Source organism: Lutra lutra, chromosome 18 (assembly GCF_902655055.1).
Source record: "Lutra lutra chromosome 18, mLutLut1.2, whole genome shotgun sequence".
In the NCBI taxonomy this organism is placed as follows: domain Eukaryota; kingdom Metazoa; phylum Chordata; class Mammalia; order Carnivora; family Mustelidae; genus Lutra; species Lutra lutra.
Genome location: NC_062295.1, coordinates 17,801,537 through 17,828,220, shown reverse-complemented (window position 1 = coordinate 17,828,220; position 26,684 = coordinate 17,801,537). Strand labels below are relative to the sequence as shown.

Below are 26,684 nucleotides of genomic sequence, written 5' to 3'. Positions count from 1 at the left end.
TCAGTATGGAAGTGGTCCATGCCTCTGTGTGATTTTTGCCAGCACCTCTGAGCAGCTGGGTGTGGACAGGGAGAAGTGGGTGGCAGGTTTGAGCTAAGGGGGAGATTAGCAGGATCAGCGAGCCAGAAGATTAAGAGGGAGTCAAGGATTCTGGGAAGAGAGATGCCTGTTGCAGACCCAATGGAATCTTTCAGTAGGTGATCAGTAAAAGCATATTGGATAAATGAATAAAAATGACAACTAGACCAGGCTGGAAAGGAAGTCAGAGCAGGAAGAGGGGCATAACCCCAGGTGGAAAAGAAGGAGTCTAGAAGCCTGGGGATGAAAAAGAACCAAACAGGTGAGGTCAAGAGATTTAAAAGGCTAGGAACACCAGGGGCATTTAGATTCCAAAGATGAGTGAGTTGCCTTGATGTGGCAAGGACAGATGTGGCCTAAAGGAAGAAGGGGTTCTAATTATATGGGCCTGTTGGGAAGTTTGTAGAAATTAAATTATATTTTTAATAAGCGATGTATACATGTGGTTCATCATTAAAATTATATTGAAAGGATAAGCATTGAGATGTCTGCTCCCACCCAAGTCCACACCTTCAGTGCCCCCGCACTGCTGCTGCCCTCCAGAGGCAAATATTCTGTTCATTTAATTTGAATATTTCTGGTTCCCATGTGCTAAATGAACACATATAAATACGCATCTTTATTCTTGTCCTTGTTACTGCAAGGGTTCGCGTCCTCTACACAGAGCTCTGCCCCTTTCTGGTCACTTAACAATATAGGTTGGAAAGTTTTTGCTTGAGGAGTGGAAGTGCCAGAAGGCCTTACGGAAAGGATCAGGGTTGGGCGGTGTGAGGGAGGGGGTGGAGAAGTGGGAGAATGGGTCATCCGGGAACAGTGAGGAAATGAGAGCAAATAGATCATATGTTTCCATGGAAACCGTTACAATAATTGAGATTTCTATTCCAGGCTGGGGATGTGGTCTCAAACAAATCACAGTGGAGAACAACAGTTTGTCAGGAGAGCCAGACAGAATCACAGAAAACCTCGATGGTCCTTTAAAACAGAGCATAATCCTTGGAACTCCAGTGTGAATCAGATCTGGCCCCAAAACATGTGCCCTTAAGTATGGTCCTCATTTGTGGGGTGGCTAGGGAGTGACACGTGCCTTTTGCTGAGACCTGTGGGAATAAAACAAGGCAAAGCAGGTGTGAAGGCTGTCGAGTTCCCAGCAAGTATGCCCCATTTCAAAAACCCTGAAACCAAGGACAGTCTAGAGAGTTTACTTGCCTGGAGAGGTGGGAGTGTTTACCTGGAAGGGTTATCTTGCTGGAGCAGGGCTTCTTGGCATGTCTGCCTTACGTGGAGATATCCATGATATACTCAAAGGAATGAGGTCCGTCTTCTCTCTGTTTGTCTGTCTGCCCGTCGGCCATCATGGAACGCTGACTATGACACGTTATCAGTTAAAACAGAAGCAAGTCCTAGAGCCTTATGATGAATAATATAAAATATAATGTACATAGAATAATGCTTTTCATGTAATATACTCATGGTCCCTATTCTCATTGAATTTTCTCCCAATATTTTATCGTAAAAAAAAAAAGTCTTAAATACAGAAAAGTTGAAAGAATTATCTAGTGAACATTCATAATACCACTGCCTAGATTCTACCATCACAATCTGATTGGTTCTGTTTTATCACATATCTGTCCATGTATCCCTCGGTCTCTCTGTCAACCCACTTTTTGGAAAGAATTAATTAATTAGAGAGAGAGAACACAAGCATAAGTTAGGGGAGGGGCAGAAAGAGGAGGAGGAGCAGACTCCCAGCTGAGTGGGGAGCCTGACGAGGGGGTTCAATCCCAGGACCCTGACATCATGGCCTGAGCTGAAGTCAGACTCTTTTTTTTTTTTTAAGATTTTATTTATTTATTTGATACAGAGAGAGAGATCACAAGTGGGCAGAGAGGGAGGCGGGGGGTGGGGATAAGCAGGCTCCCCGCTGAGCAGAGAGCCCGATGCGGGTCTCGATCCCAGGATCCTGAGATCATGACCTGAGCCGAAGGCAGAGGCTTAACCCACTGAGCCACCCAGGCGCCCCTGAAGTCAGACTCTTAACTGAGCCACTCAGTTCCCCCACTGTCAACCCATTTTTTTTTTTAAGATTTCGTTCATTTATTTGATGGACAGCAAGAGCAGGAACTTAAGCAAGGGGAGTGGGAGAGGGAGAAGCAGGCTTCCTGCTGAACAGGGAGCTTGACATGGGGCTCGATCCCAGAATCCTGGGATCATGACCTGAGCCGAAGCCAAATGCTTAACAACTGAGCCACCCAGGCACCCCTCAGCCCATTTTTAATGCATGTCAAAGCAAGGTGCAGATACTGCTACACTTTATCCCAAAATGCTTCCGCATACATATCATTGAACTAGAATTCAATATTTGTTTTTGGTAATTTTTAGGGTAAAATTTACATGCAACAAGATGTAGAAAGCAGTGTACCATTCTGTGAGTTTTTGAAAAATGCATCCTTTAAAATGCAGAGGGGTCCAAACATTAGTCAGGAAATCACACTAATGGATGTAACGTGGAACTGTGGTGTTTGATGTGTTCTGTGAGGGCCTGCGGAGGTGGGCTTGGCCCTGGTTGGACGTCATGAGGGCTTCCGGGAGAAAGTGGCTCCTGGGCTCTATTGAAGGATGAGTCAAGTTAGCTTCGCAAAGTGGAGGTGGGGAAGTCAACGAAAATCTCAGAAGGTCTCCTCTTCCTGACCCCCTCCTCGAGCCAGGCTTAGTTGATCTGGGTGGTGGTCAGGGTGCCCACGCTCCTGTAATAGAGTAGATTCCCCTGCTGTGCAAAAGTAGATCCCCAAAGGTACACTCGGTCGGACACCATGGACGCTTCATTTTCATTCATGTGATAGTCTGAGATGGGTGTTCCTGACCTCACCCACTCTCTCCATATGGTGGCTAAGGGACCCAGGTTCCTTCCATCTTCTATGACTCCATTAATCTCTACTGCCTGGTTTTGTCTACATTCTGAAGGCGGAGGGGGCGAGGTATGGAGGAGGTACAAGCTGCTTCTTAAAAGTCTTACTTTGGAAATGACACCCATCACTTCAGCCTACACTCTATTAGAATTTAATCACATGGCCATGTCTCCGTGCAAGGGAGGCTGGGAGAACAATTCTGGTGGAAAAGGTAGTAGCATTGACCACACTCCCTACTTTTCGGCTCTGGATGGAGTTTTTCTTGGGGACACAAAAGAGCCCTCCGAACTTCCAGGTGATCATGCTCCGTAAAGAAAACACTTCAGACTCCTCTTTCTTGGTGACATTTCCTTGTGTTCAAATCATGGAACATGCCAGGTGTTAGTGCTGCTTTTCCTGAAGCATAGCATAAGCCAGGAATAAATCAAGTAGGAAGAAGTCAGCAGCTTATGAAATTAAAAGGAAAAAGTGGAAAGTCCTTGGAAACTGGGTACCCAGTTTCTTCAGAAAGTCCCATCCAGGCCTGTTGATCTGTATGCATCTAAGAAGGTTTAAAATAAAAAACTGAGAGGTGAGACACTGTTCAGCCTCCTCTCCAAGTGCTTGGCTTTCCTGGAATAAGGTCCAGGAGGCTGGTGACATTAGTGCCTGAGTATTACTAGTAGGAGGCTACTTGACAGTTAGGAAAGTAGCCTCTTCCAATAAGGTAACCTCAGGGACTTAGAACATTTGTGGCACTGTCCAAGGTGCTGATGCCAATCCCGTTAGCTCAAAATTCAGACTGTACAACAGTGTTGAAAATAGCCTTGGCCAAGTTTCCCAAATACTCGTTTATTCATGCGCATGTTTATTTTTTTTGTCATGTACACACCCCCTTGCTGTCTTAAATATTTTTCTTTGAATGGATTTAACTTCCTTTTCTGCTCTTAGCATTGCCCTATAAAAGGAGATATATATATATGTATATATATACATATATATATAATCACATGCTTGATCTACCACTTGTATATTTATTTTAATATGTTTTAGAAGAATTTATTAAAAGATGGGACGCCTGGGTGGCTCGTTGGTTAAGCGGCTGCCTTCGGCTCAGGTCATGATCCCAGCGTCCTGGGATTGAGTCCCACATCGGGCTACTTGCTGGGCAGGGAACCTGCTTCTCCCTCCGCCTCTGCCTGCCTCTCTGTCTGCCTGTGCTCGCTCGCTCTCTCTCCCTCTGTCCCTGACAAATAAATAAATAAAATCTTAAAAAAAAAAAAGAAGAATTTATTAAAAGAAGATTGCTTTTGTCTTTGTACTGCTGATGGTACAAGTGTCCCGTTTTGTGAAAAACTGTCTTAAAGACCTTATGTTCACAAAAGAATTTGGCGCTTCAATTACTATTGTTATTTTTTAAGAACATGAGGTCTTTTGCTTCTTTTTTCTGTGCATATCTGGAAGGTACAGAAAGTGTCTGATCTTCCCTGTCCTCCACATCCTTTCCTTTAGATGAGAAGCATGCTCAACATTTCCTGTATCCTTAAAAATCTTTCCTGTGATCGTGACCCTCGTCTCCATCCTTTTCTCACTGAATAGATCCAGAGACTGAAACTACCCTTTTGAGATTTGCTGCCTCCACTTCCTCCTCACCCACGCCATATCCTCTTGCACTGGGACTTCTACCCTCAACAGATTCTGAAACACGGGTCTCCCAGTTTTTATCCGTGATCTCCAGGCCTCTTCCTCTCCAGATCTGAGCACAAGGCACGGTGACTGCTTATGACAGCAGAGGGCAGACATGAGGGAAAGGAACTGGGACTGAGATTGGAACCCATGCCCCACCCCCAGGAGAAGGCCTCACTTTTATAAACTGCCCACAGACAGGCATAACTAAGGATTCGTTCAGCTGGACAAGGATTTATTGAGCAGCTACTATGTGCCAGGCACTCTTCTAGGTCCAGAGGAAATAGCTGTGAACAAAACAGACAAAAGTGGGGCGCCTGGGTGGCTCAGTGGGTTAAGCCGCTGCCTTCGGCTCAGGTCATGATCTCAGGGTCCTGGGATCGAGTCCCGCATGGGGCTCTCTGCTCAGCAGGGAGCCTGCTTCCCTCTCTCTCTCTCTCTCTCTGCCTGCTTCTCTGTCTACTTGTGATCTCTCTCTGTCAAATAAATAAATAAAATCTTTAAAAAAAAACAGAAAAAGTATCTGCCTTCATGGGACATCTGTTCTATGGTGGTGATGATGGTGACAATACCACCTAACGTTTGTGTCCTTACTATATGTCAGGCTCCGTTGTAAGAGCTTCTCTGTATTGGCTCACACTTACAGATGAGGATATAAGAAACAGGACGTTAAAATAATTTGCTAAAGTCACACAGCTAGTCAGTGACATTTGACAGACTGGGTTTGGTTTAGATACATGTGTTTTGATTGCTTGATACTTAACACCAGCATTCTTGGTCCCAACAGTGGTCACCTTGCCGTGTCATGGACATATCCTAGGAGGTTAACAGTGTTCCCTCTTATTTTCTCATCCCCCCTCCTTTTCTTCCCCTCTGAGTGTAAGCAGAGTTTTCGTGCCTTGGTTGTACTCTGAGCCCCTGCTGTTAGACAAAGGGCGTGCCTAAAATGACGGAAGGCTCCAGATTGCCTGCACTCCCCCATCACTGTGCCTGTCAATCGCCTGTCCTATGTGGATGTTCATGGGACCTGTGAGCCTTGGGAATCCTGTGAGGTTTCCTGAGAAGTCTCATGAAATGGACTCCCTCTTCCAGCCCTGCCCCTCTCCCTCTTCTTTGGACCTTGGCTGGTAGGATCTTCCAAGCCAGAGGAGGCATATCTAGCGTGTGCCGTAACTCCTCAGCTGGTTCCTTTTCAGCCCTTGACCTGCATTTCTCCAGACCTACACCCACTCTCACCCCTCCTCCCTCTCTAATTCCACACACCCTTTCCCCTTTGTCTCCAGTTCTGATGGAGCTCATAGGCATTGCCTGGGACTAGACTATGGGTTTTCCTGCATTTCATCATATGAATTTTAGCTCAACCCTGCAGGGGACTTACTGACATTAACCCTATTATATTTAGATGGAAATCCTAAGTCCCAGAGGTTGACTAGCCTCCCCCAGGCCAGACTGTGGGAAGGGGTCAGGACCAGCACTTGAAAGTAGGTTTTGTGATTCCTGTTGCCTCTTTCCATCTCTGGCAACATTTGTCTCTGCTTTGGGGTCCACTCATCTCCACCCCACTGCTAGTCGAGTGTTCTTTGAAACAGCAATTTCAGAACTGCTACAGAGCCGCTTTAATGGCATTTGTGGGTCCCTTCTGCTGTGGGAAAAAAAGGTAAAAATGATATCTTAATGTGACTGCGTTGGGATAAGGGCAAATATATTAATATAATACATTAAGGCATTTTCTTCCACCTAAAAGCCCATTTTTTTCTTGTGGTTTTAAAAGAAATTGAAACGCTTTCATGAGCCCCTAAAAAGATTGTGCCCCAGCCCCACCCCCCGACTGTGATTCCAGTGTCTGCTAAAGTGGGCGCCGGCTGCCAGCATGAGCAACCCAGCCGTGTATCCTCAGCGACCCCCAGCCTTGTCTCCCCAAAAGCCAGAAGCGTGCCTAACTCGCACGAGCCCAGGTTTGTGCACAAGAGAGCAATCCAGAGCTCTGAGCCCCAGACTACGGCATCTTCCGCTGGAAGCCTGTGCAGCCCTGAGTTGAGACAGGAAGAAATTGCCTGAGGAAATGAAAAAAAAAACAGTTTCTTCAAACCCATAACAAAGGCCTTTCCTAAGTCTTTTGGAGCTCCTGATGTGGGAGTCTCTCCTAATTTTAATCTCATTAGTGGTGTGGAGTTGCACGTTCACCTACCGTGCATACATTAGACGTGGTTATATAATCCTGCAGACAAAAGTGCTTTCCTTTCCTTGAACCTGTTTTGCCATCTTCTTGCATCATATGGTGAGTTCCTTTATCTTACGGTTCACAGACAGCTCACAGTCTTTGCTACCTGTTCCCTTAATCCTCTTCCAGGGAACCTTTAGACATTTGCTGTCTGATCTTGGATCCCTGCCTTCTCTTTGGTTCGCTCCCCGATGATGGCACCTTCCTCCCAGCCCCTAGTTTTTCATATGCAATGCTGATTGCGGCGTGTTTGTGCCAACTCATGGATCCAGGCAAGGCCCTTCCACCTTCCCGATGTTTCCACAACTCTCCTCAGCGCAATGACTTGCTGTTCTTCCGCAGTCCCTACCTTCAACTCCTCAAAAGAGAGAGCATTAGCAAACAAGACATGACAAGACTCCGTTCTCCCCGGCAAAATTAATGATATTGAGGAAAAGGAACTATCTGGAAGTCAAGTTTTCTAAGCCTCTGCCCTGCTGCGAGCAGCTTGTCAAGCCAGAGTGAGCAAAGGGAGTCTTCATTAGGAAGACGTGGTGTGTTTCTGTGTATCTCATTGGCACCCAAAGGCAGAAAGTGCAGCCAGAACAAGGAAGCTTCCAGGAAACCAACGGCCCTGACCTCCATCTAGGGAGCCCCCCCATCTGCCATCCCTGCTTCCTGCTACTGTCTCGCTCAATTCTCCAAATGTAGAATTCCAAATGTAGTTCCCAAATGTAGTCTCTCCTGGAATTTTATTTTTTATTTTTTTTTAAAGATTTTATTTATTTATTTGACAGAGAGAGTGAGCACAGGCAGATAGAGTGGCAGGCAGAGGCAGAGGGAGAAGCAGGCTCCCCGCTGAGCAAGGAGCCCGATGCAGGACTCGATCCCAGGAGGCTGGGACCACGACCTGAGCCGAAGGCAGCTGCTTAACCAACTGAGCCACCCAGGAGTCCTTCTCCTGGAATTTTAAGAGAAACTAATGGGCCCAGGAAAGAGAAGCTGATCGGCCAGTATGGCTCGGGGTCCCTGTGATCCAGTGAGGGATGTGGCCCCAGGGAGTGAGGTGGCTTTTTCAGCCATCCATCAGAAAGGGCAACATGGTGGTATGGGCCGTTTCTCAAAGAGAAGGAGGGAACCCGCTGGCCTGTTTGGTGCACAGGCCCAAGTAGGTGTTTTTTAAGTCTGCATTTTCTTGAACACATTGCCTGATGGTTTGGGAAAAATAATACAAAGTTAAATCGCGTCCTGCTACTGAAGGGCCAGCTAGAGCCCATTAGCATGGAAACTCTGTCTAGGGCGATAATTCATGGCTACTGGTCCAATTACTGTGCTGTCACGGTCCCTGCCACCCTCTGCATATCCATCTAGACCGCATCTTTCCGTGCTCGTTTGGAAATGCATCGTCCTCTTAAGATGGATTCCTGGTTTCTAACAGCAAAACCCATAATTTTTTCTACCACAAACATCATAGCAGAAACCTGTGGGTTGTCATCACCCAACACCCATGGTAAAACATGTGGGTACACAAATATGGGTAGTTAATAGTATTAAACATAGTTTGTCTCAATCCCCCACCCCTCACCTGCACCTCCCCCCACTCCTGCCCAGTGCCACATGATGTCCTGACCTATGTCCTGACCTCATCAAAAACCACTGCAGAGACAGATGATACGGTTTGAGCCCTGAGAACTTGTCTAAATGTTTTGTACGCGTTGCTCAGGGAAACTTCACAACCATCTTCCGAGGTAGGGGGTTACTATTGTTGGTTCCATTTTACAGATGAGGAAGTAGAGGCAGAGAGAGACAAGAGACTTGCAGATTCATGCAGCAGGGGATGCAGGCTCAAACCCAGGGAGTCTGGCTCCCGAGTGCCCAACCACTGAGGCACTCAGCCACCTGCCTTCCATGTGCCCCATTTCTGCCTCAGAGAAGCCCCGTTCTCTGTTAGCCTGCGACACCAGCAGCAAAGGGAGGCTTGTGCACCCAGGGCAGATCAGATTACGGAGCAACAGGCTTCCTTTGTGCAACCTAATTGTTCAAATCAATGACAGACCCTTAAGGGTTTCACTGCATTTCTTTCGGTAAAAGGCATCAATTATTGGTTTGTTTTCCCGGGAACCATCTGAAACAAAAACAAAAACAAAAAACCAAAAAACAGATTAAATCTGCTTTTATTTTAACCATTTAGCAGTCAAATATAACATCTGATTCAAAGACAATTGACGGAGCATACATGTCAGGAGCATTGATTTTGGCTCAAAGGAACGCTATAATAACTAGAGTTGATACATATCAATTATCATTACCGTTTCTATGATATCAGTAATTAGAAGGAAGACAGCCCAGGGTTTGGAAATTTTTGCATTTCTCATTACAACCCAATCAAACAATTTAAAAAAATTTTTAAATTAAATCCAACTAAACATCTTCATTGAAAACACAGGAGCTAAGCATTTCAGGTTTCTCTTTATTCCCCATTCCTCCCTCCCGCCACCCCCGCACCCCCAGCAGTGGCTGTGAGTCATTCCTTCCCGGTGTAGTGACATTTGCTTGACAACAGCGCGCCCTGAGCTGACTGGGTTAAAAAGGACCTTCATTCTAAACTTCCTTTCACTCTTCCTTAGGCTCTCCTTGCTGGTAAGGGCCAGAGTTCAGCTTGATTAAATTGGAGGTGTCATGGGGCATTTAAAAAGACTTAAATCTTAGCACCTGTTAACCCGACCCCTGATCTGAAATTTCAGCTAATCTCCCCCATTATCAGCGTCTACTATCCCCACCTCCCGCAACCACTGCTAGAGTCGTGTGTTCCTTACAATTGATGAGCCTGAGCCGACACATCATTTATCCCCAGGAGACTCACAGTTTACATTAGGATTCACCCTTGGTACTGTTCATTCCGTGGGTTTGGACAAATGTATAATGACATGTATCCACCATTATAGTATCACACGGAATAAGTTTCCCTGCCCTAAAAATCCTCTGCGTTCCGCCTGTTCATCCCTCCCGCCCCCCCACCCCCTAGCAACCACTGATCTTTTTACTGTCTCCATGGTTTTGCCTTTTCCAGAATGTCATATAGTTGGAATCATACATATGTAACCATATAAAGAGATTTTATTTTAAATACGGAAAGCCTTACATAATAAATCATGAAATAACCAAGTTGTATCATCTCAGTTGATCTGCACGCTGACTGTCCCGGCTCTCTCTTTTTTTTTTTTTTTTTCTTTGTCTGGCCAGCTTGGAGATGGTACCCACCGAGTCCTACCCCTCTCCACACTATTAACTCCCAATTAACATCTTTTCCCCACTGTATCACTTTTCAATTTTTCCTGAAGTACTTCTTCAATTAGCAAGTCTCCCCAGTTGCCAGAAATCATTTCTAGACTGTTAACTTCCAGTTTGCTGCTGGAGGCAAAGGCATTTGAATCCCCCCCCCCAGTCACATGACTACATATTCAATTAATGTAACCACCATCAAAAATAAAACCTAAACACACATACGTACACACATATGCTCTTAGGAAATTTGATCCGAAGTTTTAATAATAAGAATATACTTTGGAGGGGCGCCTGGGTGGCTCAGTCGGTTAGGCGTCTGCCTTTGGCTCTGGTCATGATCTTGGGGTCCTGGGATGGAGCCCCGCATCAGGATCCCTACTCAGTGGGGAGCCTGCTTCTCTCCTTCCCACTCTTCCTGCTTGTGAGCACTGTCTCTCTCACACACAAATGAATAAAATCTTTAAAAAAAAAAGAATATGCTTTGGTGAGTCAATATGGGGCCTTTAAGATAACCTAGAGCATGTTAGGACATCTTAGCATCTGGTGAAAGTTGAACTTTGGGAAAGCCCCGTAAAGGCTCCCAGTTCCTCGGCCACGGCAAACACAGCGCCTTTGGTTCTTTCTGTCTGAGCAGCTTTTCACATGCCTTATGCCTTGAGTCCTCGTTACAGCCCCATGGATTGATGGGTGCTTGTCTACATTTTACTCCCACATCCAACGTGCTGTAAGATTTCTGGGTTAGGATGGATCTGCCCCCCATTCCAGGCCTCTGGTTACCCAGGGTTGAGTGGCCTTGAGCTGACTTTTTATCCCTGGCCTGGTCCGAGGGAGGGCTTTGGCAAATCTGCACACAACTGACAGGTCTGTGAGGACCTAGGAGCCAGGCATATATCACCCTGCCCCCTCGTGGACTGTAGAGGATGACAGGTGTTCTGCTGATTCTGCAGGAAAGCCCTGTCCGCACTGAGCGTGCAGCCTACCGAGGGAGGTCCTCTTAGCCTCTAGCAGGTTGTGCCAGTCCCACCTCTAAGCACAGACCACAGGACCTTGGTTTGATCCCCAACATTGCATCACATCTCCTGGGAAATCGATTTTGCAGAAATTTTGGTCTATGGCTTCATCTCACTTTGTGCCTTTCGATTTGTCTCTTCTGGAGAGGGTGAGGGAGAGCCTCTATAGCCACCGAGGGCATTGGAACATCCCTTTCATGCTCCCCGAGTCCGCTGTCTCTTTCCCAGCATGGCTGGCTGTGGGCTGGGCACTGCGTTTTCCCTGCATTCCGTCACTGGCTCTCCCAAGGGCCCTGTGAGGGAGCAGCTGTCATTATGCCCCTTTAATGGGTAAGGGAACTGAGACTCAGAGAGACTGAGTAATTTGCCCACGATCACACAGCACGCACATGACAGAGTCAGGCTTTGAATTCACGATGACAGAGCCGGGCCTGGACCGCTGTGATGTTACCGTTCTCATTAGACGCAGACTTCTAGCTCGTCAGACTCTGTTGCCATCACAGTCTTATGCTTCCCTCGAAGAGCTTGTCAGGGTACCTGTCATGCTGTCAAGATGAGGGTGCTGAAGCTCCCCTTCATTTTGTAACTCGGCTGCACCCAGATTTCTCTCAAAATCCTACTGCCGAGTGGGTGAACACCCTTGGAAGAGCAGGGGAATGGCGTGTGCCCAGGGCTCCAGCCCCGGATGCCACCACCGTCCTGACAGCCTGCCAAGTCGCCACCGCGTCCTCCCCAGGGCAGACCAGGCCTGGTACGAGAAGGCCCCCAGTATTTAAAAGGTTCTGACTTAATGGGTCTGCAGTGCAGCCCAGACACCAGCTTCTAAAAGCTCCACAAGGAATTCTGATGTGCGTCCCAGAGAAACAAGAGCTTGCTGTAAGCATGGGAGGCAAACCGCAGCCAAAGATGGGGGACGGGGGCACACCGAACTTAAAACTTAGAGCTGAGTTGGGGCGCCTGGGTGGCTCAGTAGGTTAAAGCCTCTGCCTTTGGCTCGGGTCGTGATCTCAGGGTTCTGGGATCGAGCCCCACATCCGTCTCTCTGCTCAGCAGGGAGCCTGCTTCCCTTCCTCTCTCTTTGCCTGCCTCTTTGCCTACTTGTGATCTCTGTCAAATAAATAAATAAAATCTAAAAAAAAAAAAAAACTTACAGCTGAGCGGATCTAAAGTCCCCTCTGCTGGCCTCTGGGGGCTGGGTGCAACCCACAAGAGACAGCCCAGACAGCAGGGAGGACCCTCAAAAACATGGAACCCTAAAATAAAGTTGGAGCATACGTTGCAGCAGACCAGCCCCCCAATGCCTGCCCCCAGCCTGGTGCACAAGCCCACCGCCTCGTGGGGTGGGTGTCGCGTGCGGGGGGGAGGGGGGGGAGTCCAGGGGTCTGCTGTGGGCCCACAGTGTACACACTGGGTTTTTTAACTTGCTTCTGTCTCCCTGTCCCATGCCAACCTCAGCTCAAGCACCTTCCCCATCCTCTTCTCCCAGATTGGAGTTTGGGGACCCTACAAGCCCCGAGTTTCTCTCTTTTTCTCTTTCCAGTGTGCCATTCGAGTTCCAGTGAGAGTCTTTTCCCAAGCCCAGTGTGTGAGCTGAGCTCGCAGCTTCTGATGGTGCTGGATGCTTGCTGTCTCCCCGCCCTCCCTTCCCGCCCCGGTGGGAGGGACTGGGAGGGATGTTGTTAGGGATGCCATCCATCCTCCGTAGTACTATGTGTTCAAGATCCATGTGAGACGTTCCTTTTAGACCCCCGTTCTAGGGAAAGCTGCTTTTCCTCCTCAAAAAATGATTTTTCCCTTAAAGGAAATATGAGCTTTTGTTATGTTTCATGTGTCTCTGGTTCCCTTGGCCTCCAGGAAGCTGAGGGAGGGAGGGAGAAAGAGAATGGAAGAGAGGAAATACACACACGCACTATATGGTGTATAATTGTTTTTAACCACCTTTATTGAAGTGTAATTTCCATACCGTAAAATCCAGATGTTTGTTATACAGACTTGAATGCTACCTCGAGTTCTTTGTGAGATATGGGTTGAAAATAGTCATATGCAAATTAAACAATGCTGAGACCTAAGTCATCGGAGATCTCTAGTGACCCAGATTTAGGGCTTTTTTTTTTTTTTAAGCTACTTTCCCTCCGCGCAGACTTTTTCATTCATTTATCCAACAGATATTCTTTGAGCGGCTACTAGATACTAGGTATTGGGGATACGCCAGTGAATGAGTCTAACAAAAGACCTGCTCTCCTAGAACTTACATCTAGGGAGGGAGGAAGATAAAAAGATTGCTATCATGTCAGGTATGGTGAGTGTTACCAAAGAAAACCAAGTAGGAGAAGGGGAGTGACAAACGGGACTGTGACTTTAGAGGTGGTCAGGGAGGTGGTCAGGGAGGACCTCTGCAAGCAGATGTGGGAGCAAACCGGGCATGTCGGGGGGAAGAGTCCTCAGTGCAGTGGGAAGAGAAGAAGATCGTAGGAAGGTGGGGTGAACAGGGGACCCACTTGAGTTTTAAAGCTTTGTTGGGGTACATGGAGCAGAGTACGTGTGTTGGTGGGGCACAAGCAGGGGGGACACGAGGAATAATTAAGAGACACTTGCAGGAAACCAGCTCAGGATCATGGTGGCTTAGATCAGGAAGGAGGCTGGATAGGACCATACATTTTGAAAGAATAACTGAAAGAACTTGTTGCTGTGTTGACCGAGAGATATAACCGAGAGGAGTTAAGAGAGACTCCATTTGACTTTGGACTTTCGGCAGGTGTCCCTCGAAGCTGGGGGAATGGGGAGTAGGGTCTTTTGTCCCTGGCTAGGGCTACCTTCTCATGTTGGTAAGCATTTGGACCCACAGTCCTGCAGGGCAAATCTCCTTAGCCAGTTGAGAACGGGACACGGGTGCCAGTAGACAAGGACATAAGCAGTCCTCCTCCTCCCCAAGTCATTCTCTGAAAAGGTGACATTGATGACAACCACTGTAGTGGATAAAATTGTCTTCCCCCAAAACATATGTTCAAGTCCTAACTACAATCCGTGTGACGGTGACCGTATTTGGACAGAAGGGCTTTACAGATGTAATCAAGTTGAGTAGGGGGGACCCTAATCTAATGGCCGGTGTCCTCAAAAGAAGAGTCAATCTGGACACAGACACAGAGGCCTGGGAAGGAATGCCACATGAAAACAGACAGAGATACATGTGTAAGCCAAGGATTATTGGCAACCGCTAGAAGCTAGGAGAGAGGCATAGAGCAGATTCTCCATGACAACCTAGACGGAAGCCTCTAGAAGGAAGCATCCTTGCCAACACCTTGACGTTGGACTTCTGGCCTCCAGAACTCGGAAAGAATAAAATCTCTTGGTGCTAAGCCTCCCAGTTTCTGATTCTTTGTTACGACAGCCCCAAGAAACTAGGACAACCACCAGGGATAAGCACCCCTCCTTTGCCCAGCATGGTGCCCAGCTGAGTGAAGGTGTGCGCACTGCTTTTAATCCCTCTAAGATACGCCACTACCACCAGAAGTGAAGTGTCATTGTTGTTCCTGTGTTACCAGCAGAGGAAGAGTTACGTGAATTTCCCAAGGTCATGCGACTAGCGTGTGGCCACACTGGGACAGCTCCCAGGTCCTCTGACGTGAAACCCCATGCCCTAACCATTCTGCGACTCCATCCCGTGGCCAGAGGCCAAGATTCTGGCCACGTTCTGCCATTTGGATTCACCAGTAAAGTTCAGTGCAACAAACTCTGCAGCCAGGAGTCCCTGGGCTACTTTCCCACATTTTCTCTGCCGCTGCTGGAGTGTTGTTATTTATCACGTCTCTCCCAGAAGATTCTTGGGTAACAGATGTGGCTTGGAGTTTGATAAGAGCGTCACTTCAACACATCCTTTCAGTCTGTTTGGAATCCTCACCCTGGAGACGGTGGGACAGCTGAACAAACAGCCCACGCCCTCTGTGTTGGTATTAACTGAAGTGGAAACTCCAGAAACTTCATGAGACGATTAATGAAAAGCAAAAGCTCGCTGGTGCTTAAAGGAACATTTTAGAATGCGGCTGTGCCCGTGGCCATGGCAATGGCTGTCTCTCTGCCATTTTCCTCTCCCATGCCAGTGCCTCGGGGCACAGGGAGAGGAAGCTCTTCCCAAGCCACTTTATGCTTAGGAGCAGGGCCATGCCCATCCCATTTGTGGTCGCATCAGCCATGCCTAGCACTGTGCCTGGGACAGAGTCCCCAAAAGAACTTGTGGGTGGAAGAGCTGGGACCATGGCACCAACTCAGGCCAAGCCCCTCTCGCCGAGTAAATGAGTGGTTTGTTAGTGGTTGTATAAGAAATGGAAAAAGGAAATGACCCGCCTGTCTATGGCCACAAATTAGCCTGTGAGGTCCCAAGCCTCACAGGAAGTGGGGGTGGGGGGTAGCAAAGGGAGGAACAGGGCATGGATCTGGAGCCAAATTTGAAACACTCTGACAATAATAACTTAATAAATAATTTCAATAAGTAAATAAATAATTCCCCATAGGCGGGGTCCCTAGGTGGCTCAGTCAGTTAAGGGTCCAGCTCTTGATTCTGGCTCAGATCATGATCTCAGGGTCTTGAGATCAAGTCCCGTGTCAGGCTCTGCACTGAGCTTGGAGCCTGCTTAAGATTCTCTCTCTCCAGCTCTCTCTCTTCCTCCAAACAAACAAACAAACAAAACAACAAGAACTACTGTAGCAGAGCACTGGGTACTTGAGGGCCAGAGAATCGGAATATGGTTAAGAGCAAGGGTTTTGGAGATGGGTGACATGGGAAGTTTCACTTCCTGGACTTTGGACTAGTCACCGCACTCCCTAAACCCTGGCTTCCTAGTCTGCAAAGTGGGGATAGTAGAAGTTGATCCCGCAGGGGCGAGAGCCAGAAGTGGGCATGGTTATCATGACCAACCACAGACAACCCAACCCCTTCCCAGGCTGACCCTCCCTCCAGCATCACCTTCTTTGTGGTTGCCTCTAAACCCTGCACCATTGCCTCTGAACACCACCCCGTGCCCGTCCAGTCTCCTGGCTTGGTGCCAGTGCTGCCCTCTTTGCTGGGGCTCTCCACTTCTGCTGCATCTCGGGTGGTAATTGGAATCCAGAATCTGAGTTCTAGAGCTTGGGTGCTCCCTTCCTATGGTAATTCTAGACCCAGGTTTGTGGATTTGGATAGTTTAATCCTGAGGAAGCACAGTTCTCTCCCCTCTGCCTGGAATGCGCCTGGTTGGTTCTCCTGGTCGTTCAGATCCGCGCTCAGCTCTCACTTCCCCAGAACGTCTTTCGCTGACCCACGCGATCGGGTTAGATCCTCCACTCAAACACTCAAGGGGCACCATGCACTTCTCTTGCTGGAGTTGAGGCGTAACTGAATTTGGTAATTACTTGTGCAGGAGGGCGAGCTTCAGGAGCTTGTTTCTCTGCATCCCCAGTGCCCATCTCAGTGCCTGGCACATCCTAGACACGACATGTTTACTGAATGAACGGGTGAATTGGCCCGCCTTCCAAGTCCTGGAAAAGACTGGAAGAGATGACACATTTGGAAGGCAGAATGAATTCCATCTCTGTTGCTTCTTTTAATTGAAGCCTTAAAAAAAGAAATTGATTGAAGAGAGTGTGCACAACCAAACCCAAGGATTAAACAAGGCAAGGGGAACAGGGCCGCACGCGCAAGTGGTTACGTTCGTGCACATATGAACTTAGAAGAATCTGTTCAGTCATCTATCTCTGCATGAGAAATCATCCCGAAACTCAGATGTTGACAACACCACCGACCACTTATAATCTCTCGTGGTTTCTGTGGGCCGGGGATTGGGAATTGGGAATGCTCGCTGGTGGATTGTGGTTTGGGGGCTCTCCTGTGGGGGCTGCGGGGACAGCTGAGGCTGGAGCCTCTGGGGCTGGTGGGCTTGGAGTCCCAGGACTTCTCCATGGGGCCGTCTTCCTTGGCCTCCCTAGCACGGAGGAGCCAGGGCTCCAAAGGTAGGTGTCCCAAGAGACGCTGAGAAGCTATGGCCTCAGAACTCACAGGGGACAACTTTTACTCTGTTCTGTTCATTGAGGGGAGAGGGCAGAGACTCAGTCTCTTGACTGAGGGGTATCCGATCTTTCTAAGGACGGCCAAACATCACTTCCTTCATGACATGAGGAAAGAAGCTCTCAAAAAGGCCTCCAAGAGGGGCCGAGAGGTTCCTATTGACAAGGAGAGCTTGATGAGAATATCATGGAACAAAGAGAAGTTTCCTTCTTAACCCCATTAATGACTGTGGAGAAGGTGTTAGGAAGATCAAGACAGAAGGAGTCTGTGGGGCCTATGGATATCTCCTGAACTCCATAGTCAATGAATCAATTTTGATAGTACCTCAGTGTTCCACAGATCAATGAATTTGGTGATTTGAATCATGGGAAGACAGATGCTTGTTAAAATGCAGACTCCCAGGCCATACTGTGGGGTTCCTAGGGCTTGGGATCTGTGTCATCAAGAAGTACCCCTAAGGGACCTGAGAGAGGCAAGGGGCACCGTCCTGTATAGAGAATGGAACCTGCCTTGTTTTTGGTTACGGACCGACCTGCTGCTGCTATTGGGCTGCCTGACATTTTAATTTTTATTAAGAATTTGAGCCACCCAAACAGCAATTTTGTCTTACAGGATCCCTCAGTAGCAGAAACCTGCTCCAACTATTATCAGTAAAAATGATCAGTCTGTTGGAGAGATGGAGGTTTTCAGTGGGAAACAGCCAAGGCTTGTGAGAAATTGGATCCAGGCACTGGAAAGCAAGGCCTCTGCTCATTCCCCAAAACATCAGTTTCTTCTTTCCTGCATGTGGTAGAGAAGCACCACTGCAGGCAGATCTGTGTGGTTCTCTCTTCAGGGGCGCAGGGCTGACTGGGCCCGGAATCCTATTGCAAGTTCTTTGGAGAGAGAATCTGATTGGCTCAGCTTAGGTCAGGAGCTAACTCTGATCCAATCAGCTGTGGCCAGGTGGGTCCACTGCCTAATCAGAAGGTTCTTCTAATAAATTGCAAATTCTCTGGGAAGAGAATCTGATTGGCTCAGCTTAGGTCAGGAGCTAACTCTGATCCAATCAGCTGTGGCCAGGTGGGCCCACTGTCCAATCAGAAGGTTCTTCTAATAAAGAGTTGGAAGAATTGAGAGGCATGCTAGGATTAGCTTCCAAATGAAACTGATGCCACTGTGATTATGTAGGAACTTTTATTTTTCTAATCTGACTTGAAACACGTGTTCTAGCAAACAACTGGTGCCCAGCTCATTGCCATTCACTGGTTGGCTCGTTCATTCATTCATTCATTCATTCATTCCTATTGAGGTATAGATGGCACACAATATTCTGCTGGTTTCAGGTGTACAACATAGTGATTTGACGATTGTACACATTATGCTCTGCTCACCGCAGTGTTACCATCCATCACCACACAACGTTATTACAACATGGTTGACTATATTCCCTACGTTGTACTTTTCATCCTCCTGATGTATTTATTTCGTGTCTGCAAGCGTGTATCTCTTTATCCCCTTCATTTATTTCATCCATCCCAGTACCCCCGCCCCTCTGGCAACTACCAGTTTGTTCTCTGTATTTATGGGTGTATTTCTGCTTTATTTGGTTTGGTTTAGATTACTGGTACAAATGAAATCATATGGGATTTGTCTTTCTTTGACGTACTTCACTTAGTGCATTACATTATAGGTCCATCCATGGTGTCACCCATGGCAAGATCTCATTCTTTCTCTGTGGCTGAGTGATTTTCCACTGTGTACACACACGCGCGCACACACACACACACGCACACACCATTTTATTTATCTATTCATCCATTCATCTGTCGGTGGACTTTTAGCCATCCCTTAATTTTATTTTTTTAAAAAAAGTGTGTTTTGTTTTATTTTTTAAGAGAGAATGTGGAGGCGCAGAGGGAGAAACAGTCTTAAGCAGGTACCATGCCCAGCGCAGAGCCCAATGCGGGGCTCGATCTCACGACCCAGAGATCATAACCTGAGCCCAAATTCAGAGGCAGACACTCAACTGACTGAGCCACCCAGGTGCCCCTACAAAAAACATTGTATTGGAGCACAGCCATACCCATTCATTTCTGTGTTGTCAGTGGCTGCTCTCCCACTACAATAGCAGAGTTGAGTAACCTATACAGAGGCTGCCTTGCGAAGCCTGCAGTATTTTCTGTGTGGCCCTTCAGGAAATGCTTCCCAACCCCTGCCTTAGAATCTCATTCAGTTCCGTATCTAAACTGTTCCCCAGTGTTCCATGTGGGTCATTTCCACTCTCCTCCAGCCAGCACGGGGGCATTTCCGGACCTTGGCTCATTTGCATACTACTCCCCTGATGTCAGAGGTGCTACGTGGCATTGGTTTATTCTTCCTTCTACCCATGTTCTTAGGACAGGGCAAGGCACCAAAGTCTTTTACATGTCCCTGTCGATTGACTTAAAAAATTTCTACAGATGCCACAGTATTTCCTAAGGTGTGAAGCACATTGCACTGGTGATTTGTAAAGTGATTTGAGGTTCGTGCCTGAGATTGTTTGGAGGTAGTACATAGATGTGGTACTAAATAAAAGAAATCACATCGTGATAAGTTTATTCTCTCTTTCTGTTTTCTATCATCCTTTCTAATGACTTGAACAAGAAGATCTCATCTGAAGACAATATGCATGCCGTTAATAGTTTTCTAACATTTGCTAACACTGTTTTTTCCTTTAACAAGGAGAACATGCAGGGGCTGGCTTGGAACCTTCAGCAGCTAGCGATAGCTAGCTGGAATTTCCTAGTGCGGCTTCGCTTTTATTTATTTTTATGCTGATCTTCCATTTATGGCTAGTGATACTGGCTTGCCATTAATAGTGGTGATCCACAGTTTCCTTTCTCAGATAAATTTAGTTCAGTAAAAATGTGACTAGGTTTTTAAAATATGAAGCAAATACCAGTTTAGGTGATAGGAGAAGATGTTAAAAAAAAAAAAGGCACATGAATGACTGATCGAAGTTTGGGAAACTTGTGTTAAGGTAACTGACATAGGCACAAAACAGTCCTGGGGCCCAGAGCGGGGAGTGACCCATTTGGTCTCAGTGCATCGCTGAGGGATAGAGAAGAAAGTGACATCCGAGCTGAATCTTTGATTTTCTGGGCAGTGAGAGCGCGTGGAAGGACACTGCAGACGGTGGGATAGAAGACTCAAAGGAAAAGAAAGAAAATGACGTAGTCCTGGAACTGTGTGGCTTGTGGGAGTCCCCAAAGGACTGTACGCACTCGAGCAGCATGGGCAGGGCTGCATTTTTATAACAGTTGTTAGCTGGAGCAGGTTAATATCTCTGAGCCTCGGTTTATTTATCTGTAGAGTGGGGATAATTGAAACAGCTGTAGGATGTCCGCCCTGCCCCTGGTGCCTGGGGAATTCCCAGCCCTCTGTCCTGCTTCTCCTCTAGGCAGGAGGCTAAGATGTCCCATCATGACCCCGTTGGCTTTCGGGGGTGTCTGGGGCCCCTCCCCTCTGTCTTGGGCAGTCTAGGAGTGGATGTTTACAAGTGTGTAGGTTTGTTAGATGATGCCTTGACCGGTGGTGATAGGTCAGTGGGGCTGTCCACACTCGAAGCTGACTCAGCACTGAGCCCCTCCTACTGCACTTGGGAGGTGGGGGAGGGGAGGCTCCTCAGCTAAAAGCTCTTCTTTCTACCTTCAGCCCCGCTGCCCCTGTGTCTTCTGGCCAAGTCACTTCCCTGCCTCCTCCCTGCACTTGCCCCATGCTCAGCATTCTCTGGAATCTGGGAGCAGAAAGCCCCTGTCTCTACCCGACTCTTCACATCTTAGAATACTGACCTCCTAGAGTCGTGTTTCTGCCTCTGTGAGGGCTGGGCGAGGGGAAACAGCCCTTGGGGGTCAACGAGAGACGGGGGGGAGATGGGAAACATGCTGAGGACACACAGCCTGACCCGTTAAGCTCCGCTCTGCTCTGTGCGTCTGCATGGGCGCTGAATAAATGCCCAGCAGGTAGGATTTGCTCAGCTTGGCAGCCCTTTCTGTGGTGGGGCCAGAGGGGAGAAGTCGAGAGCTGTCCTGTGGTAGAGAAGTGTGTGCTGGGAACTTCCGTGCTAAAGGCTCTGAATTCCTGGCTTTGCATTGCCCATGGCTACCCTGACCGTGGTGAGAGCAAGAGACAGGGCCTCTGTATGAGCTGGTTGGCTCAGCCTCGAAGCTTCCATGCAGTCAGACTCTTACCATGAGGATAAGAGCTGAATGGAGGGTGCCCGGCTGCCCTCCTACCTCTGAGAGCCTTCCAGGCATCCCTCCCTCTGGCCTTAGGGCTCTGTCATGTTCTCTGGTCCCCCAGCTTGTCAGGTAGAAGCATTTTATTTGCTTGACCACCTAAACTCCTTGAGGATTTTTCTAGAGCTCTGGGCAAGTACAGCATTTAAAGGCAGAGACTTTAGAGTTGGACAGACTTGAGTTCAAATCTGGTTCCCTCTCTAATTGAGTTTGCTGTGCGACAGGTTTCTCACCCCCCGTGAGCCTCGATTTCCTGTAAGATAGGTTTCTTAATGGCACCTGCCTTCTTGATTCTTACACAATGGGATGAGAAGTAACAAATGAAAACCACTCCTTGCCGGGCACGTTGATAAGTGCTCAGAAATGTAGTGGCGACTGAGGTGATCACCTGCCAAATGCCCGACACAGTGCTTGCAGTAAATGCTTGTTTCAGTCTGATTGCTTCTTCCTCCAGGAAGTCTTCCCAGAAGCCCCCAGGCCTGATCAAGCCTCATGCAATATGGTACTGCCCTGTGCTTCTTCTTCTTCTTTTTTTTTTTTTTTAAGATTTTATTTATTTATTTGACAGATAGAGATTACAAGCAGGCAGAGAGACAGAGAGAGGAGGAAGCAGGCTCCCCGCTGAGCAGAGAGCCCTATGTGGGGCTTGATCCCAGGACCCTGGGATCATGACCCGAGCTGAAGGCAGAGGCTTTAACCCACTGAGCTACCCAGGCGCCCCTGCTTCTTCTAAGAAGCTATTCGGTAACAGTACCTACTGACCACTATGGCGTCTGACATGATATGTCCTGAGCCACACCGGTTAACATGCTGGGGTGGAGGCCACAGCTACATAGAAGGAAGCTGCAGGACAGCAGGAGAGGATGTTCAAATATTATGCTAATCATCTCTGTGATTAATATCTGAAGTCTTTCTTCCTCTGGATGGCAGGGTTGGAGAACATGCCTGCCTATTTATGGCCATATTCCCAGTGCTTTGCAGGCTTTTAATGAATATTAAATAATTGAGTGAATACGGGAACGAGTGTTCCACATTCAGTGTTCTCAGGAACGCACTCGCACCCTCCTTCAACAACTATTTATTGAACATCTACTATGTCGCAGGCACTACTACACCAGTGAAGAAAACGAGCAAAGACACTTTCCCTCAGGCGGTTTGTATTCTAGCCCTGGCGGCTGGGCATTGGTGCGCACCCCCAAGGGATCAGTATTCGTGTGTTGCTGTTGGGACCCTGCCTGCTGACTGGGTTCAGCCGTTCAAGGCGTGAGGTCTGTGGACAACGTCATCCCATGAGTTGGTGTCCGCAGACGGCATCTGGGCAGAGCTTGGAGTGGATTTGAGTGAACGCATCCTTCCCTGCCAATCCCCCGGGCCCTTCCAACCACCCTGACAGTCTTCCTCTCTTTCCCAGGTCATGCTCTCCGAGCGGAAAGGCACGGACGAGCTCTACGCTGTGAAGATCCTGAAGAAGGACGTGGTGATCCAGGACGACGACGTGGAGTGCACGATGGTGGAGAAGCGGGTGCTGGCCCTGCCGGGGAAGCCACCGTTCCTGACCCAGCTGCATTCCTGCTTCCAGACCATGGTAACTGCCCCCTGGGGGGCGTGGGGTCTGGCCATCCCGTCCCAGGTGCTTCACCGGCCTTCCGCCTAAGCCCTCCCAGCAGCACCCACCCCCATTTTTCCACTCTAGAGACAGGAAGATGGGGTGCCCAGGGGAGGCTGCTGAGAGTTTCCAAGGCGGCCACTGAGAAGCTATTCCCCTAGGCAGACGCTATCACAATGAAGATAAAGGAACTCGGGCCATCGGTTTAATAACCAACAAAGCAGGGTCTTTCTCAGACAGCCAGAGGTGACTCAGGGACAGCGACTGAGAACTTTCAGTCTCACGTATGCGATGTTATGGCAGAGCTTGTGGAGGGGAACGAGTGGGAAGGAAAGGAAAGGGTGCATGTGCTTAGATGGTTACCGTCTGCCCTTCAGACCCTGCGGTCAATGCTCTCGTGCATTCTGCCAGTTGTGCGGACTTCCTGGGGGGGGGTTGTCTGAGAACACAGCCTTCCGAGGACCCCCAAGGCGGGGATACAGGGGCTCGTGAGCACAGAACTGTGACTCGCAGGAAGAGAAGGGGACGTGTGTGTGCGATCTGCTGTTGGCTGATTTCAGCTCTATCTGCGAGAGCAGTGGCCATCCCTTTAAGGAACCTTTTACCTTTTACCTGTTCAAATGAGACCCTGGCCTCCATACCAAGGGAAGGGGGTGGCCAGCTCCCCAGTGCAAAAAGGTACAAAGTTCATTCTTGCCTCTGGGGCTTCTAAGGGCCAGTGGCCCAGTGACTTAAAGATGCTTTAAGGGATTCTTGAAGATTATTTCGATTCTGTGCAGTTCTCACTACGCATGCTAATTTTAGAGCCCACCCCCTATGTGAGATGGGATGCTTTTGTATGTCGCATATAATTTAAAGCTTGGGACTTCCTCTCTCCTCCAACATCACCCAAGTCCTGTCCTCTACTAGGTTAGATTCTACACTCCCAGCCTAGAAAGATCCAAATCTGGCCCTGGGGTGGGTTTTATCAGTGCAGACCACTCATTGGGCTTAGAACTGCCATATGTGAAAGGGGCAGAGCTGGAGGTTGGCTCCTTCCCTGTTCTGAGAAGTCTCTTGATGCATTTTGGGGTCAGAGGGACCTTGGTTCAGATCCTGGCCCTGTCACTTACCACTGGGTGGCCTTCAGCAAATTCTAAAACCCGTCTGGCCTCAGTTTGCTCATCTGTAAAATGGACGAACTGAATGAAGCTGCATCCCGAGGTGGTTGTGAGGAGGGAATGAGATTCTACACGAGAAGCCTTTGACACAGTGCTTGGTGCCGGGCTGATGCTCCATGGATGTTCCTTGCGCATCTCACAGACAGACCACATCCGTTTTGGCTTTGACCAAGTGTTCAGGGATAGAGCCAAGCAAACTAGGTCCTGTTCTTGAGAAGTTTATGGTCTTGGAGCAGAGGCAACAGACATGGGACAGTCACCAAACAGTGCAGTAGGGGATACGGTAGAACCTGGAGAAGCAAGTGGGTCCTCAGATTGTCCCCTCATTGGCAATATGGCTTCCGTGCTCTCAGTGATATGATTTTCTAGGGGGTCAAGTTCTCATTCCCAGAGAGTCTCCCTACAGCAGGCCATTGGGGGAGGGCACATTTTAGGCAAGTGTGTATAGTATTACCTGCAGGGACTTGGTCTGCCAGCATCACGCTGGGCTTTCCTGGGGGCTGGGCCTCCTAGAACGTCCTTCACACCACTGCAGGCACCAAGAGCTGGGGTCATGTTTGCCAAAGTACGGTGCGTGCATCCCTGTGCAAAATGGTCCTGGGTACGAAGGGTGACTTTGGCTGGTGCACGGATTTTAAATTACGTTTACCTTTTAATCCGCTTTAATTCTGAGTGCCTCAAGGGAAATGCTTCTGTTTGGTGTCAGCACACCTGTACCATCTTTTTTAACACTTCCCTTTTTAACACAGAGTACCAGGCTTCAGGTTCTGAGCTTTGGCAAACACCAGTTTCTAGGTCATTGGTTTGCTTTTATTTGATATATATATATATTTTTTTTCTTTTTACAGATTTCTTCCATTTATGATAGCATGGTAAAGTCTTTAAATTTTTAAATGTTGAGGTATTATAAAGCAAATACAGAAAACCATACAAAGTAGATGTCTTAGTGATGAGTTATTATAAGATTAAGTTCCTCAAACCAACCGCCAGCCCGGTTGAGAAGCAGATCTTTGGCCAGCCACTCTGGAATCTTCTTCACGTTTGAATCTCTATCTCGCAGCCAGCGGCCAACTGCATAGCTTGATTTCCTTGCGTCTTTACAGTTTGATCACTTGAGTCTTATCAGTCTCTTAATATGATAGTTTAATCTTTCCCATTTTTAGAAACCGGCTGTGTCTTCTAAGCCTTTTAATACAGTGATTTCTCCCTTCCGTCCCCTCCTTTTATCTGTCCCCTCATCTGCTGAAGATGGTGGGCTGTTTGACCCGGAGCATTTTCAGTCTGGATTTGGTTGACTGCACAGTCGTGGGGCTCCTGCACGTGCCCACCCACCTCCCACCCCGCCACCATCCTTGGTGTTTTCCTGCAAATTGGTAGCCAGACCTAGAGACTTGGCCAGACTGAGGTCTGATCCCTTTGGTAAGAATGGAGAAGGTGCGCTCTTTCAATCAAAGGCGTGTAATGTCTCGTGTCCCTCTTTCTGGGATGTTGGCAACCACTGAGAGTTTGTTGCCAACCACTAACACATGGTGCCTCCGTCCCTTAACGGCTGGTATTGTCTTCTGCTGTTTCTTTGCTGGGTGTTGGTTGGAGCGCCTCTAGGAAGGCGGGCTGCCCCTCCTCTGTTGCCTGGTCCTGGTGGCACCATTCTTTTTTTTAAGATTTTTATTTATTTATTTGACAGAGATCACAAGTAGGCAGAGAGACAGGCAGAGAGAGGAGGAAGCAGGCTCCCTGCTGAGCAGAGAGCCCGATGCGGGGCTCGATCCCAGGACCCTGGGATTATGACCCGAGCCAAAGGCAGAGGCTTTAACCCACTGAGCCACCCAGACGCCCCCCTGGTGGCACCATTCTTATAGGAAAGGCGGGATCAATACTTGATTCTTTCCTGTTATTGGACAGTTTGTCATGAATTGGTTCATGATTATGCTTCCAAGGTGACTAACATTTGCTTTTAACATAAAACTGTTTCCTAGAAGAAGCGCATCAAGGTAAAGAAAAACATGAAGTGAGCTAAAGGTCGCATCCTACGGGGTCTTGGCACAGGTGGTGAAGGTCACTCCAGAACTGGAGTTTTAGGGAATTAGGTGCTAAAGGCACTCAGGGGTTGGCAGAGACCAGACCAAACCGGATTCTCAAACCTCTAGCCTTGTTCATCCCACATCTTCTCTTCTTCCCATTGGGGTTCCCCAGGGTCACTGACTGACATCAATAGATCAAGAAGAGATCTTGTTCTCAAGCAAGGGGCTGGAACAACTTAGAGCACAATTTCAATTTCAACTGAATGGATTGAGATGGGGAGGATTCGTCATGTGTGACTAATATTAATTCATTAGTAAGCAATACCTTTGTTAGTAATTAACTGCTTAAAAAAATGATAGCAGAGTGGATTTGAGGTGATTCTCTTCATCCTCCCCTCCCCCACTCGCTTGTATTTCGGTATGCTTTCTGGCATTCAAGAGCGGGAATGAGGTTCAC

General features: G+C 48.1%; 1 protein-coding gene across 1 annotated transcript in view; it reads left to right on the top strand.

Moving 5' to 3' along the window:
* PRKCB (protein kinase C beta) overlaps positions 1–26,684 on the top strand; it is a 337,502-nt gene that overhangs the window by 253,120 nt on the left and 57,698 nt on the right. The window contains exon 12 of the mRNA XM_047712980.1: positions 22,852–23,025. Coding sequence (XP_047568936.1) covers positions 22,852–23,025 — 174 coding nt within the window. The remainder of the gene's footprint in view (positions 1–22,851; positions 23,026–26,684) is intronic.